The sequence below is a fragment of the Nerophis lumbriciformis genome, linkage group LG03 (genome assembly GCF_033978685.3).
Source record: "Nerophis lumbriciformis linkage group LG03, RoL_Nlum_v2.1, whole genome shotgun sequence".
Taxonomy (NCBI): domain Eukaryota; kingdom Metazoa; phylum Chordata; class Actinopteri; order Syngnathiformes; family Syngnathidae; genus Nerophis; species Nerophis lumbriciformis.
In genome coordinates, this window is record NC_084550.2 from 60,462,501 (window position 1) to 60,478,462 (window position 15,962).

The 15,962-nt window shown below is 41.0% G+C and overlaps 1 protein-coding gene across 1 annotated transcript in view; it reads left to right on the top strand.

The window, feature by feature from the left end:
- Positions 1–15,962, top strand: part of fgd5b (FYVE, RhoGEF and PH domain containing 5b) — a 96,047-nt gene that overhangs the window by 16,367 nt on the left and 63,718 nt on the right. The window contains exons 3-4 of the mRNA XM_072912857.1: positions 3,936–4,181; positions 7,162–8,962. Of these exons, the coding sequence (XP_072768958.1) occupies positions 4,172–4,181; positions 7,162–8,962 (1,811 nt within the window). The 5' untranslated portion in view covers positions 3,936–4,171. The remainder of the gene's footprint in view (positions 1–3,935; positions 4,182–7,161; positions 8,963–15,962) is intronic.

The following is a 15,962-nucleotide window of genomic DNA, read 5'->3' on the forward strand; positions in this document are numbered from 1 at the left end:
TGAGTCCTGCAGCGTGTTTACTTGTGAGTGATATCATGTGCGATACAAGCAGTCCTGCAGCGTGTTTACTTGTGAGTGATATCATGTGCGATACAAGCAGTCCTGCAGTGTATTTACTTGTGAGTGATATCATGTGCGATACAAGCAGTCCTGCAGCGTGTTTACTTGTGAGTGATATCATGTGCGATACAAGCAGTTCTGCAGCGTGTTTATTTGTGAATGATATCATGTGCAATACAAGCAGTCCTGCAGCGTGTTTACTTGTGAGTGATATCATGTGCGACAAAAGCAGTCCTGCAGCGTGTTTATTTGTGTGTGATATCATGTGTGACACATTGAGTCCTGCAGCGTGTTTGCTTGTGAGTGATATCATGTGCGATGCAAGCAGTTCTGCAGCGTGTTTATTTGTGAGTGATATCATGTGCAATACAAGCAGTCCTGCAGCCTGTTTACTTGTGTGTGATATCATGTGCGACAAAAGCAGTCCTGCAGCGTGTTTATTTGTGTGTGATATCATGTGTGACACATTGAGTCCTGCAGCGTGTTTACTTGTGAGTGATATCATGTGCGATACAAGCAGTCTTGCAGCGTGTTTACTTGTGAGTGATATAATGTGCGATGCAAGCAGTCCTGCAGCGTGTTTACTTGTGAGTGATATCATGTGCAATACAAGCAGTCCTGCAGCGTGTTTACTTGTGAGTGATATCATGTGTGATACAAGCAGTTCTGCAGCGTGTTTACTTGTGAGTGATATCATGTGCTATACAAGCAGTCTTGCAGCGTGTTTACTTGTGAGTGATATCATGTGCGATACAAGCAGTTCTGCAGCGTGTTTATTTGTGTGTGATATGTGTGACACATTGAGTCCTGCAGCGTGTTTACTTGTGAGTGATATCATGTGTGATACAAGCAGTCCTGCAGCGTGTTTACTTGTGAGTGATATCATGTGCGATACAAGCAGTCCTGCAGCGTGTTTACTTGTGAGTGATATCATGTGCGATACAAGCAGTCCTGCAGCGTGTTTACTTGTGAGTGATATCATGTGCGATACAAGCAGTTCTGCAGCGTGTTTATTTGTGAATGATATCATGTGCAATACAAGCAGTCCTGCAGCCTGTTTACTTGTGTGTGTGATATCATGTGCGACAAAAGCAGTCCTGCAGCGTGTTTATTTCTGTGTGATATCATGTGTGCCACATTGAGTCCTGCAGCGTGTTTACTTGTGAGTGATATCATATGCGACAAAAGCAGTCCTGCAGCGTGTTTATTTGTGTGTGATATCATGTGCGACAAAAGCAGTCCTGCAGCGTGTTTATTTGTGTGTAATATCATGTGTGACACATTGAGTCCTGCAGCGTGTTTACTTGTGAGTGATATCATGTGCGATGCAAGCAGTTCTGCAGCGTGTTTATTTGTGAGTGATATCATGTGCAATACAAGCAGTCCTGCAGCCTGTTTACTTGTGTGTGATATCATGTGGGACAAAAGCAGTCCTGCAGCGTGTTTATTTGTGTGTGATATCATGTGTGACACATTGAGTCCTGCAGCGTGTTTACTTGTGAGTGATATCATGTGCGATACAAGCAGTCTTGCAGCGTGTTTACTTGTGAGTGATATCATGTGCGATGCAAGCAGTCCTGCAGCGTGTTTACTTGTGAGTGATATCATGTGCGATACAAGCAGTCCTGCAGCGTGTTTACTTGTGAGTGATATCATGTGCGATACAAGCAGTCCTGCAGCGTGTTTACTTGTGAGTGATATCATGTGCGATACAAGCAGTCCTGCAGCGTGTTTATTTGTGTGTGATATGTGTGACACATTGAGTCCTGCAGCGTGTTTACTTGTGAGTGATATCATGTGCGATACAAGCAGTCCTGCAGTGTGTTTATTTGTGTGTGATATCATGTGCGACAAAAGCAGTCCTGCAGCCTGTTTACTTGTGTGTGATATCATGTGCGACAAAAGCAGTCCTGCAGCGTGTTTATTTGTGTGTGATATCATGTGTGACACATTGAGTCCTGCAGCGTGTTTACTTGTGAGTGATATCATGTGCGATACAAGCAGTCCTGCAGCGTGTTTACTTGTGAGTGATATCATGTGCGACAAAAGCAGCCCTGCAGCGTGTTTACTTGTGTGTGATATCATGTGCGACAAAAGCAGTCCTGCAGCGTGTTTATTTGTGTGTGATATCATGTGCGACAAAAGCAGTCCTGCAGCGTGTTTACTTGTGAGTGATATCATGTGCGATACAAGCAGTCCTGCAGCGTGTTTACTTGTGAGTGATATCATGTGCGATGCAAGCAGCGTGATTACTTGTGAGTGATATCATGTGCAATACAAGCAGTCCTGCAGCGTGTTTACTTGTGAGTGATATCATGTGCGATACAAGCAGTCCTGCAGCGTGTTTACTTGTGAGTGATATCATGTGCGATACAAGCAGTCCTGCAGCGTGTTTACTTGTGTGTGATATCATGTGCGATACAAGCAGTCCTGTAGTGTGTTTACTTCAGGGGCCCCATCTATTAAGACTTCAAATTGAGATGTATTAAAGTGTACACACTAGGGTTGTACTGTACACCAGTACTAATAAAGTACTGCAGTACTAATGAAATAAAAAAGTACTATTCTATTGGGAGAAAGGATGTATTTTGGCTTAAAAAGTAACAATAAAAGTGAAGCTATAAATGTCAAAGTGAGACACATGTTAAACACACACAATGAAGATATGAGCTGGTAAAATACCCACAATGCTGTTCCAAGCCTGGCATCGTTTTTTTTCTCCCTACGACCTCAACCGAGGAGGTTTGACCCAAGCGGAGAATAATGTGAGTGACTTCATTGCCTGTGACTCACGTCTACTTTACACATTGTTTACATGCGAGCGTCACGGCCACCAGGATGTGGAGCGGGCTCGGCCAGGAAGCTGCAGCGAGCGACTTCCTGTTATGCACCCTGCTTGTCAGGTGTGTGTATATTGTTTATTTCTCCCTGGTGCGAAAACACGCTGCGGAAAGTCACATTCACGATAATATTCAAAAAGGTAAAAAAAAAAAAAAAGCTCCTTAGTCAGCAATTTTTTGACGTATTATTTAATTAAAAATTTTTTTACAACGAAAATAAATAAAAAATACTACAATAAAGCTGGCAAATGTTGTTGGATCACTTCTAATTGTACTTTTTTTTAAATTATTTTATCAGAGGTTCCACAAGCCTTACTATGGACACATTTTGTGTGCCTGTCACTTTAATGCTAATGAGCTGCCTCCTAGATAAAGTGCTCTTTATCCACTTTGGAGCTTAACGTATGCAACCCTGCTTGGCACTCAGCATCAGGGGTTGGAATTTGGTGGGGATTAAATCACCAAAATGATTGCCGAGCGCGGCCACCGCTGCTGCTCACTGCTCCCCTCACCTCCCAGGGGGTGCTACAAGGGGACGGGTCAAATGCAGAGGTTTATTTCTAGTGTGTGAGACTATCAGTGGTACTTTAACTTGAACTTAACACTAACATAGCAATGTGAACTCCATTGAACACCCCCTGGTTAAATGCATAGTTGCTAGAAAGTCATGTGATCCCTCCCAGCCAATCAGCAAAGAGGGGTAAAAGACTTTAAGGAAGAAGTTAAATCTTGCACTTTTTTTTTTTTAAAGTGACAGTGAGTTGATATGATAATGTGTGCAAATATTAATTCAAATGAAAAATTGAGTTTTTATTGTGAAATTAGTAGCTTTAGTGTGTGTGTGTGTGTGTGTGTGAGAGTGTTATTTATTTTACTTTTTTTTTAAGTGACAGTGAGTTGATGTGATAATGTGTGTGTAAATATTCATTCAAATGAAAAATGCAGTTTTTATTGTGAAATTAGTAGTTTTAATGTATTTTGTATGTATGTATGTGTGTGTGTGTGTGTGTGTGTGTGTGTGTGTGTGTGAGAGAGAGAGAGAAAGAGAGAGAGAGAGAGTGTGTGTCCAGGAGGAGAAGTGCTGCATGTCTCTTCTCTGATGAGTTGGAAATGTGAGGACGGCAAACATGACTTTTACTCGCACAGGACCAACCTCACGGACTACGAAGTCCTCCCGGGTTCTGGATTCTTTCCTCCGACCTTCTTCCACATGTTCCACCTCCTAAAGCTGCCTCAGTGGACGACATGTCGAGGACGTTCGCCTCGTCAAAATGAACGCCGGTGAGTCTTATAATGATGTATTTCAGGGGGGGGGAAATGTGGAGGCAGTGTAAAAGTATGTGATGTATTTGTTTTGAACTGGACATGTTCACTTTTTTCATTTCAACTACTGAAACAAATATGCATGAAATGATCATTTAGTCAGTAAAAATGCTCATTCATTGACATGTAAAAGCAGACATTGTCATACTGTCAAAAAGCCAATAAATAATAGGAAGTATTCATTATAAATGGACTGGCTTCAAAGAACTTGTTGAACTTAGGAAAAAATCCTGATTTTTTGACACTTAGGAAAAAATTCTGACTTTTTGACAAAAAAATATCCAAACTTTATGACAAAAAAATCCTAACTTTTTGACACTTATAAAAAAAAATCATGATTTTTTGACACTTAAAAAAAAAATCTGATTTTTTGACACTTGGAAAAAATGTAGATTTTTTTGACACTTGGAAAAAAAATCCAGATTTTCTGACACTTAGAAAAAGATCCCCATTTTTTGACACTTGGAAAAAATTCAAACATTTTGACATTTGGAAAAAATCCCGACTTTTTGACACTTAGAAAAATCCCAGACTTTTTGACACTTATAAAAAATTCAAACTTTTTGACACTGACAAAAAAATCCAGATTTTTTGACACTTAAAAAAAAAAATTCAGATTTTTTGACCCTTAGAAAAAATCCTGACTTCTTGACACTTAGAAACAATTCCGACTTTTTGACACTTAGAAAAATCCCAGACTTTTTTACACTTAGAAAAAAATCCAGACTTTTTAACACTTAGAAAAAATTCAGATTTTTTTGACAAAAAATCCAGACTTTTTAACACTTAGAAAAAATTCTGATTTTTTGACAAAAAAATCCAGATTTTTTGACACTTGGAAAAAATCCTGACTTCTTGACACTTAGAAAAAAATTAGACTTTTTGACAAAATAAAATCCAGACTTTTTGACACTTAGAAAAAAATCCCAATTTTCTGACACTTGGAAAAAAATCCCGATTTTTGACATTTAGAAAAAAATCCAGATTTTTTGACACTTAAAAATAAATTCAGATTTTTTGACCCTTAGAAAAAATCCTGATTTCTTGACACTTGGAAAAAATTCTGACTTTTTGACACTTCAAAACCTTCTAAATATGTTTTTTTAACATGATGTTGACCTTATCACACCCACATAGTCGCCTCTACACACCAAAGTAGACATGACAATAGAATATATTTACTCCACTTTTTCACTTCCCATACAAAACCGATATTGGAGTCTTGGTATCAACCGATGTGGTATCAGCAGGAATCAGAGCACACACTTGTATTACTTTGTAGTGTTGAACGTTGGACAATGTTCAATCAAGTGAGACTAGTCACAGGACAATAGTGGGCATGAAAACACTCACCTTAGGACGGATTGGTGGGATTTGAGTTTTTGACTCACCGAGAGGTCATGACCATTTAAGGGCATGACGCAGTAAGTTGTGTACATTTGTGTTTTAAATGCACTATATGTGCTTGAAATACACCAGATATGCTTTAAATGCACTATACGTGCTTTACATACACTACTGTATATGTGCTTTGAATGCACCATTTGTGGTTTAAATGCACCAGCTGTGCTTTGAATGCAGTACATGCGCTTGAAATGCACTATGCTGTATGTGCTTTAAATGCACTTAATGTGCTTTAAGTGGAACATCTGTGGAATAAATGCACCAGCTGTGCTTTAAATGCACTATTTTTTGCTTTGAATGCACTATGTGCTTGAAATACACCAGCTGTGCTTTAAATGCACTATATGTGCTTGAAATACACCGGCTGTGCTTTAAATGCACTATACGTGCTTTACTACTGTATATGTGCTTTCAATGCACTTAATGTGCTTTGAATGCACCGTCTGTGGTTTAAATGCACCAGCTGTGCTTTGAATGCACTATGATGTATGTGCTTTAAATGCACTTAATGTGCTTTAAGTTGAACATCTTTGGAATAAATGCACCAGCTGTGCTTTGAATGCACTATGTGTGCTTTACATGTACTACTGTATATGTGCTTTAAATGCACTTTATGTGCTTTAAATGCACCATCTGTGGTTTAAATGCGCCAGCTGTGCGTTAAACGCACTACATGTGCTTTGAAAACACTACATGTGCTTTAAATGCACTAGCTGTGCTTTAAATGCACTATTTGTGCCATGAAAACACTGTGTGCTTTAAATGCACCAGCTGTGCTTTTAATGCACCAGCTATGCTTTAAATGCACTACTTGTGATTTAAATGCACTATATGTGCTTTACACGCACTACCTGTGCTTTAAATGCACCATATGTGTTTTAAATGCAATATATGTGCTTTAAATGCACCAGCTGTGCTTTAAATGCACTGTATGTGATTTAAATGCACTAACTGTGCTTTAAATGCACCATATGTGTTGTAAATGCACCAGCGGTGCTCCAAATGCACTATATGTGCTTGAAATGCACTCAATGAGCTTAAAATGCACCATGAATTGATTAATGTGGATCCCGACTTAAACAAGTTGAAAAACTTATTGGGGTGTTACCATTTAGTGGTCAATTGTACGGAATATGTACTGTGCAATCTACTAATAAAAGTTTCAATCAATCAATCTGTGGTTTAAATGCACCAGCTGTGCTTTAAATGCCCTACGTGTGCTTTGGGAATGCACTATTAAAAGCACTTTCTTTGCTTTGAATGCACTATATGTTTTAAATGCAAAATATTTGCTTTAAATTCCCTGTATGTGCTTGAAATGCACTATATATGCTTCCAAAAAAAATGCCCTTCTCTGCTTTCAATCACAGGAAGCCGCTCAGGAAAATCCCTTGCATTATTTCTTGTTCTTCCAAGCCTTGTGGAAATGTACCTTCTTGACGAGTGCAGCCTTGACTGGACCAGTTACACCCTGACCTCACAAATAATCTATTCTAAGGCATCTTACCGTTTCCCTTTCCTGTTGTTCCTGCAGACAAGCCCTGTGTTGCTCCAAAGCCCACATTTGTGATGCTGGCGTCGGCAGCCAGAGGTCCCAAACCCTGTGTGGCCCCCAAGCCTGTCCTGAAGCTCCACGGCCCGGACGCCCTCTGGGAAGGATGCGCTACTGAGGGTGTGGCAGCGAGCGGTCTAAGCCGGGACGAGTCTGACCAAGAAGAGATGTTTCAGAAGATGGACGAGGACTGGAGACTGACGGAGGAAGCGGACTCCCGGGATGCACTGTGGACCACGGACTCTGAGGACGGGGTGGAGATGGTGGACAACACGGACGTGACGGAGGACATGGACGAGGACGCAGGCGAGGCGTTGGCGGACGCGGACGGCCTCTCAATGGGGGACATTTCTGTCAACAGTGTGGACGGAAAAAAAACGACGGAAAAAACGGACGACCACGCGGCAGAGGCTCTCGGCGAAGATCTCCTCAGCGGACACGGCCATCGAGACGTTTGTAGAAGCACCTGGAAGAAGGAGGAAGAAGTACTCCGCATTCAGGACCAGATCTGGCGTGCCGTGCAGGACAGTCCGAACCCCCAACCGTATTACGTGGCTCCAGAGGACATCGTCAATGAAGACCTAATCCCGAGTTCTCACAGAGTCCCAGGAAGTCCTCTGTCCCCACAGAAGCGTTTTCACGCCGGTGTTTTAGTGGGGAAACATCCCGGCGGCAAAGGTCCACCGGGATGCGGCGGGAGTGAAGATCACCAAGCATTGAAGCATTTCTACTGTCAGCCCAAGTTCAGGCCGATCTGCAACTCCCAGACCTCGGAATACCGCCTGAAGAACTACGCCGATCATCTTTACGAAGATCCAGGCGACGATAGCTCAGAGGGGGAAAATGTCTTCCCTCTGAACCGGAGGACCACGGGAATGCGTTCCCGCTCGCTGTCGCACCACCTAGGCAGTGAGACCGGGGGCAACCTGCTTCACGGAGCCTGGGGGAGCAGACCCGTGGTGAAGAACCACTCCAAAGCTCCCTACTTGGCTCTCTACCCACCCTCACCCCAACTCCACAGAGACACCCGAGCGTCCCCATCTGGTAGTTCCTCCAGATGTTCCCCTCTGTCCTCCAGCGGTCTGTCCACGCCCTCGTCTGCGGTGGACATCCCTCCGCCTTTCGAGCTGGCCTCCATCACCAAGAGGCCCATGGCCAAGAGCACGCCCTCGCTCCTCGCCGACGCGGACCCCTCCGAGAAGAACCGAAAGAAGAAATCCTCCATCAAGCGCTTCCTGATGCTAAAGTTCCGGCGGAAAGCGGAGAGCAAGCCCGCCGTCGCGGACTCGCCGTCATCGGAGTCCTCGACGGAGTCCAGCCGCCCGACGCGCAGCAGGCTGTTGGACCCGGCCAATTCTCCACATCTTCACTCGCGCGCCACATGCCGGTCTCAAGCATTGCCTGAGCCGACACCCGCCTTCTTGTTCTGCCCGCAAAGAATGGGAAGCTCGGTGGCCTTCCTCAATCGTAGCGTGGTGCGGGTGGAGTCCTTCGAGGACCGCTCCCGTGTGCCCCTCTCACCGCTCCCCCTCACCAAGCCCCGCTCCATCTCCTTCCCCAACGCCGACAACTCCGACTATGAGAACGTGCCCGCTGTCAACTCGGACTACGAGAACGTCCACGTCTCGCAGTGGAGGCCCCTGCGGCAGCGGGCGATGGGGGACTTCTTTGAGCGTCCGCCGAGGGTTCTGGCGTCCGCCAACGAGACGGATGGTTACGTGGACATGAGCAGTCTTCCTGGGTTTCAGCGCAAGACCAAGTCACCTGTGCAGGAAGAAGAAAGGTGAGTGTGGTTGATAACCCTAACCCTAACCTTTTGAGATGACATAGACCTGGATTATGTTTCTGCGTACGCTACACCACCTCGCTACTCCCCTTCCAAACAGTCCTTGGTAGCACCACGTGCGCTGATGCACAAAAAGGCATTTGTACCTTGGGTTTTGGGATGTTATGATTAAGGTTTCATGCTCCTGTCTCCGATATCGATCACATTTCTTCATTTGTTAATGCATGAACACAATATTTCAACGACCGTATTTTCCGGACTATAGAGCGCACCGGTTTATTAGCTGCACCCACTGAAATTTTGAAAAAAAAAAAAGTTTCCCCATATATTAGCCACACCTGACTATAAGTCGCAGGTACAGTCGTGATCAAAAGTGTACATCCACTTGTAAAGAACATAATGTCATGTCTTGAGTTTCCAATCATTTCTACAACTCTTATTTTTTTGTGATAGAGTGATTGGAGCACATACTTGTTGGTCACAAAAAACATTCATGAAGTTTGCTTCTTTTATGAATTTATTATGGGTCTACTGAAAATGTGAGCAAATGTGCTGGGTCAAAAGTATACATACAGCAATGGAGCTCATGCGGGCCCATCGCATCGGCCCCCCGCGACAATCTCCCCGTCCCAGGGCGATGATTGTTAAGTGTCTGAGGTACGGTACACGGATAGGGACCGCATCCTGAAGGAGGCTAGGAAAGTTCCTCTTCAGCTCTCCGGTAACTCCGTTCGCTTTGCCCCGGACTACAGTGACGCGACGGCCAAGCTGAGACGACCCTGCTACTCCACTATGTACAGCGCTCGGAAAGCTGGTTTTGAAGCCTTTCTCATTTATCCAGCAACTATCAAACTCTCCAAAGGCTCCCAACAACACTTTTTTGACAACCCAGCAGAGGCTGAAAAGTTCATCTCCGCAGCCTCGTAAACTCCACTGAACTTGGGGGTACTCACACAGAGACATGGACATACGACACTTGGTAAGACTATTTTTGTTAGATTTTTCTTCAATAAGACTTTTTCATCGCAGTGCTTATCTGAGCAGGAGACAGGCATGGATCTGTTTACTTCCTGGGTTGTTGACGCGTCATGTTGCCACGTGACTGTTTTTTCTTTTTTCTGTTTTTCACTAAACCACAATATTATTTTGTACACAGAAGATACATAAGAGTTTTATTTTTATTTTGTTTCTATTTGATATCCGAACCTAACTATGCATATGGTGTGATGAATGGGAATTATTTAGGAAACTATTTTTGCATTTTAAAGTTGTTCCATATTAAATATGTGATACTTTCCACACCTCATGCATGTATGATATGCATGTGTATATATATATGTGTATATGTGTATGTGTATGTGTGTGCATATTTTTGTTAATATTACTTCTTTAGTTTTTTACTTTTGCAATTGGATATTTAGTAGCTCTTGGGGGGAGCTTTTTGTTTTGTTTTGTTTTTTTGTTTTCCATGTTTATTTTATTGCCTGCAGTGTACGAGTGTATGTTTGTGTGTGTGTGGATGAGAGATTGTTTATGTGTTTGCTTGAATGGTCCAGTTGTGTGCATGTTTGTGTTGTGTGTCTGTGGCCCACAGTCTTTGACCATATGCCCTCTTCTCTTGTTCATGTTTCATGAACAGAGGAATGATTTATCTGACCATGATCACACACCCTCTTCTTCCTTTCATGTTTCTGAAATAACACTATATGGATAGTTCTGATAGTGAATTCTCCTCTGAAATAGAGGAGAATGAAGATTTGATAAACTCCCACAATTTGGAATCGATCAGTTTCTCAGACCACATCAACTACAAATCACAAAGATTTATGAGCGAAATGGATCCAGATAGAAATGCTCCTCAAAACACCAACAATGATTGTTTATATTATACTGACGTCACATTTGATAAAACATTTATGCAAGATAAAAACATATCTCTAGTACATTTTAATAGCAGGAGTCTATACTCTCATTTTGATGATATCCAGGACTATTTGAATCAGTTCAAATCTCCATTTAATATTATAGGTATTTCAGAGACATGGATGAATGAGAATACAAGTAATGAGTTTGAATTAAATGGGTATGAAATGTTTTGCACCAACCGTAAAAATAAGAGAGGAGGAGGTGTGGCTCTGTATGTGGACAAAAATATCAGCTGTAGTATTGTAACTGATATGTGTTTAACTGTTGAGGAACTCTTCGAATGCGTCACTGTAGAATTATCATTTTCAAATAGGAAACACATTATTGTAAGCTGCATTTATAGAACACCAGGATCCGACTTAAAAATATTTAATGAATGGATGGAAATATTATTTAAGAGAAACAAAAAATATATAGTATGTGGTGACTTTAATATCAACCTTTTGAATCCTAATAAACACAAACACACAGCAAAATTTATTGACACCATGTTCTCCATGGGCTTATTCCCACTGATCACACGACCCACTAGAATCACAACACACAGCACGACACTTATTGACAACATATTTTGTAACATTGTAGATCAGACTGTAACTGGAGGCTTGTTAGTGAGTGACGTCAGTGATCATTTACCCGTGTTCATGGTGTATAATATTAACTGCAAAACATCCAAACCTGTAAATAGTGAATATTATCGTAGAGACACAACAGAAAGATCATTAACAGCACTAAAGAATGATTTAGCAAAACACAACTGGGATTCTGTTTTTCAAACGTCAGATATAAATGCAGCTTATAATTTATTTCATGACATTTTTTTCTCACTTTATGATACACACTGCCCCATCAAAAAATGCACTATAACTAACTCCACAAAAACTCCATGGATAACTAAAGGGCTTGCGAACGCTTGCAAAAAGAAAAATTATTTATATAGGACTTTTTTTAGGCATCAAACCATAGAAACAGAACAAAAGTACAAAACATATAAAAATAGATTAACCAGCATATTAAGAGCAAGCAGAAAAGAATACACCACCAAACTATTAATCCAAAAGAAAAGTGATATAAAGGGAATTTGGAAGGTATTAAATACAATTATTGGGCATGGTTCAAACAGTCCTTGTTATCCAGAGTTTTTTGTTGAGAACGACCAAATCATAAGTGACAAGAAGATGATTGCTGACGGCTTCAATATGTTTTTTGTTAAAGTTGGGCCTGAGCTGGCAAAAAAAATCCCAATTAATGATGTACAGCCTATGGAACTTATTGGAAAAAATCCTTACTCGATGTTCCTTACTCCGACTGTCGAAAAGGAAGTTTTAGAGATTATTCATAAAAGCAAGAACAAAACATCACGTGACATTTATGACCTCGACATGAGGACGGTCCGGAATGTAGCGGAAGAAATCATCAAACCATTCACATACATCTGCAATTTATCTTTTCAACTTGGACAATTTCCTTCACAAATGAAACTCTCAAAAGTCATCCCCATCTTCAAATCTGGAGACAAACACCACTTCACAAATTACCGGCCCGTCTCCCTTCTGCCACAGTTGTCAAAAATTTTGGAAAAATTATTTGATAATAGACTTCGTGGCTTCATTGAAAAACACACATTATTATCTGATTGTCAATATGGGTTCCGACAAAATAGGTCAACTTCATTAGCTCTAAGTGATCTAATAGAGAACATTACTAATGGTATCGAGAAAAACAAATTTGTTTTAGGAATTTTTATTGACCTGCAAAAGGCTTTCGATACCATTGATCACCAGATTTTGGTAAACAAACTGGAAAACTATGGCATAAGGGGAGTGGCAGGGAAATGGCTGAAGAGCTACTTGAATGAGAGACAGCAGATTGTTCAGATCGACCAACATCAATCTACACTCATGAACATAACCTGTGGAGTCCCCCAGGGGTCGATACTGGGACCCACACTATTTATAATGTATATCAATGAAATATGTAAAGTATCAACACTGCTGAAGTTCATCCTCTTTGCTGACGACACAACCATTACATGTGCAGGTGACGACGTTAAGCAACTTCTGGCCTCTGTAACTGAGGAGATGATCAAGTTAAAAACTTGGTTTAATACCAACAAATTGTCTCTCAATTTAAAGAAGACCAAAATCATGCTCTTTAGCAATCGCAAAAGTGAAATACCCATCAGGATTGTTATTGATGATACACCAATAGAATATGTTCAACAAAATTCATTCTTAGGAGTGGTAATAGATGAAAATATATCATGGAAGCCTCATATAAATTACCTGAGGACAAAAGTTGCTAAATGTGTTGGAATGATGAGGAGATCATGTCATTTATTGAACACCAATGCTCTGCTTTTATTGTATCATTCATTTATTATGTCATATCTAAACTATTGTGTTGAAGTCTGGGGAAATTGTTATAAATCCCATCTACAGCCTTTAGTCACTCTGCAGAAAAAGGCCATTAGGATTGTGTCCAATGTTCACTACTTACATCATTCAAATCCACTATTCATGGAGTTAAAGCAACTTAAACTGCACGATGTGATCAATTTTAAAACTGCTCAAATTATGTTTAGGGCATCCCAAAACTCTCTACCATCCAATATACAAAACCTATTCCAGGATAGAGATGCTCATCATAGTTACAGTCTAAGAGGAAACAACAAATTATATTTGCCTAAATTTAGAACAACTTTAAAATCAATGTGCATTTCAGTGCGTGGAGTCAGTCTGTGGAACAACTTAGGGGACGAGTTAAAAACCTGTTCTAACATGATTACATTTAAAAGACTGTTTAAAAAAGAAGTACTGAAGAAGTACGAGGAGGAAAGAGAGTGATGCCCTAAGCACAGAGCGATGGGAGAGAGGTGTATGGTCAGAGAGTGTTTGGGCCTGTGTGTGTGTGTGTATGTGTGTGTGTGTGTGTGTGTGTGTGTGTGTGTGTGTGTGTGTGTGTGTGTGTGTGTGTGTGTGTGTGTGTGTGTGTGTGTGTGTGTGTGTGTGTGTGTGTGTGTGTGTGTGTGTGTGTGTTTTGTCTCGTCTTGTCTTGTTTTATAGTAACAGTGGTACTATTGTATTGTTAGTGTACAGGAGCTTTTCTTGTTTTTGTTTGTATTGTTCTTGTATTATATTGTTTATGTTAAATGTGGAATGAGTGAGAGGGGTTGGGATATTATAAGCATTTGCTTCATCCAACCCCTTTTCAAGCCTTGCATAAATGTCCCTGCCAAAATGTTTAAAAAAAAAAAAAGTGTGTGTTGTACTGTGCAGGTTTGAAATAAATAATTCAATCAATCAATCAAGTTTACCTGCAATAAAGCACTTTTGATAGCCATTGATGCTTTTGGACCAGTTGTTCTTCCCAGGGAATTCAAGTCGCTCCCAAGCTCTTTACGACACTTAAAGCTGAGTAGAAAAACCACCAGAGACAGAATAGGTATTTTGTAATATATTTGCAAAGCTTTGCATATATACATTGAGACCAGTCCAGCATAGAACATTCAATCGCGCCGCCAAGATGGTCTGCCCTCCAAAAAATGGAAACCTTCTATTCTCTCAAGTCTCTCCCTCCCACCCACGCTGTCTTGTCTTTTTAGCCCAAACACATGCCCACTGTCCTCCGCACCTGGACATGAGGAGAGATAAAAGAAGGAGTATCTCTCTTTCTTACATTCCATATTCAAGGTTAAGCAGACAGTATTTGCAGACAACCAAAAGACCACAATTGGAAGAAAAACACTAGCTGTTCTGTAATATGATTATAAAATAAAAGAAGTAACACTTAAATTCGGATATATGTAAATATCTGCCTCTGACACCATCCACAAGCTTCTGCTTGAATTTTTGACCACAAAATTGGTGCAGTTCAGCTAAATGTGTTGGTTTTCTGACATGGACTTGTTTCTTCAGCATTGTCCACACGTTTAAGTCGGGACTTTGGGAAGGCCATTCTAAAACCTTCATTCCAGCCTGATTCAACCAGCTCAATTTTTGTTTCATCTGACCACAGAACTTTCCTCCAGAAGGTCTTATCTTTGTGTGATGTCAGATGAAACAAAAATGGAGCTGTTTGGCCACAATACCCAGCAATATGTTTAAAGGAGAAAAGGTGAGGCCTTTAATCCCAGGAACACTATGCCTACCGTCAAGCATGGTGGTGGTAGTATTATACTCTGGGCCTGTTTTGCTGCCAATGGAACTGGTGTTTTACAGAGAGTAAATGGGACAATGAAAAAGGAGGATTACCGTATTTTTCGGACTATAAGTCGCAGTTTTGTTTCATAGTTTGGCCGGGGGTGCGACTTATACTCAGGAGCGACTTATGTGTGCAATTATTAACACATTAGCGTAAAATATCAAAAAATATTATTTATCTCATTCACGTAAGAGACTAGACCAGGGGTCGGCAACCCGCGGCTCTAGAGCCGCATGCGGCTCTTTAGCGCCGCCCTAGTGGCTCTCTGGAGCTTTTAAAAAAATGTATGACAAATGGAAAATGATGAAGGGAAAAAAAACCTTTTTTTTGTTTTAATATGGTTTCACAAACCTCCCTAATTGTTATAAAGCACACTGTTTATATTAAACATGCTTCACTGATTCGAGTATTTGGCGAGCGCCGTTTTGTCCTACTAATTTTGGCGGTCCTTGAACTCACCGTAGTGTATAACTTTCTCCGACTTTCTAGGTCTAGGACGTGTTTTATGCCACTTCTTTTTCGGTCTCATTTTGTCCACCAAACTTTTAACGTTGTGCGTGAACGCACAAAGGTGAGTTTTGTTGATGTCATTGCCTTGTGTGGAGTGCTAATCAGACATGTTTGATCACTGCATGACTGCAAGCTAATCGATGCTAACATGTTATTTAGGCTAGCAATATTATGCATCATTATGCCTCATTTGTAGCTATATTTGAGCTCATTTAGTTTCCTTTAAGTCCTCTTAATTCAATGTATATCTCATGACACACTATCATGTAATATGGCTTTTAATTTTTTGCGGCTCCAGACAGATTTGTTTTTGTATTTTTGGTCCAATATGGCTCTTTCAACATTTTGGGTTGCCGAC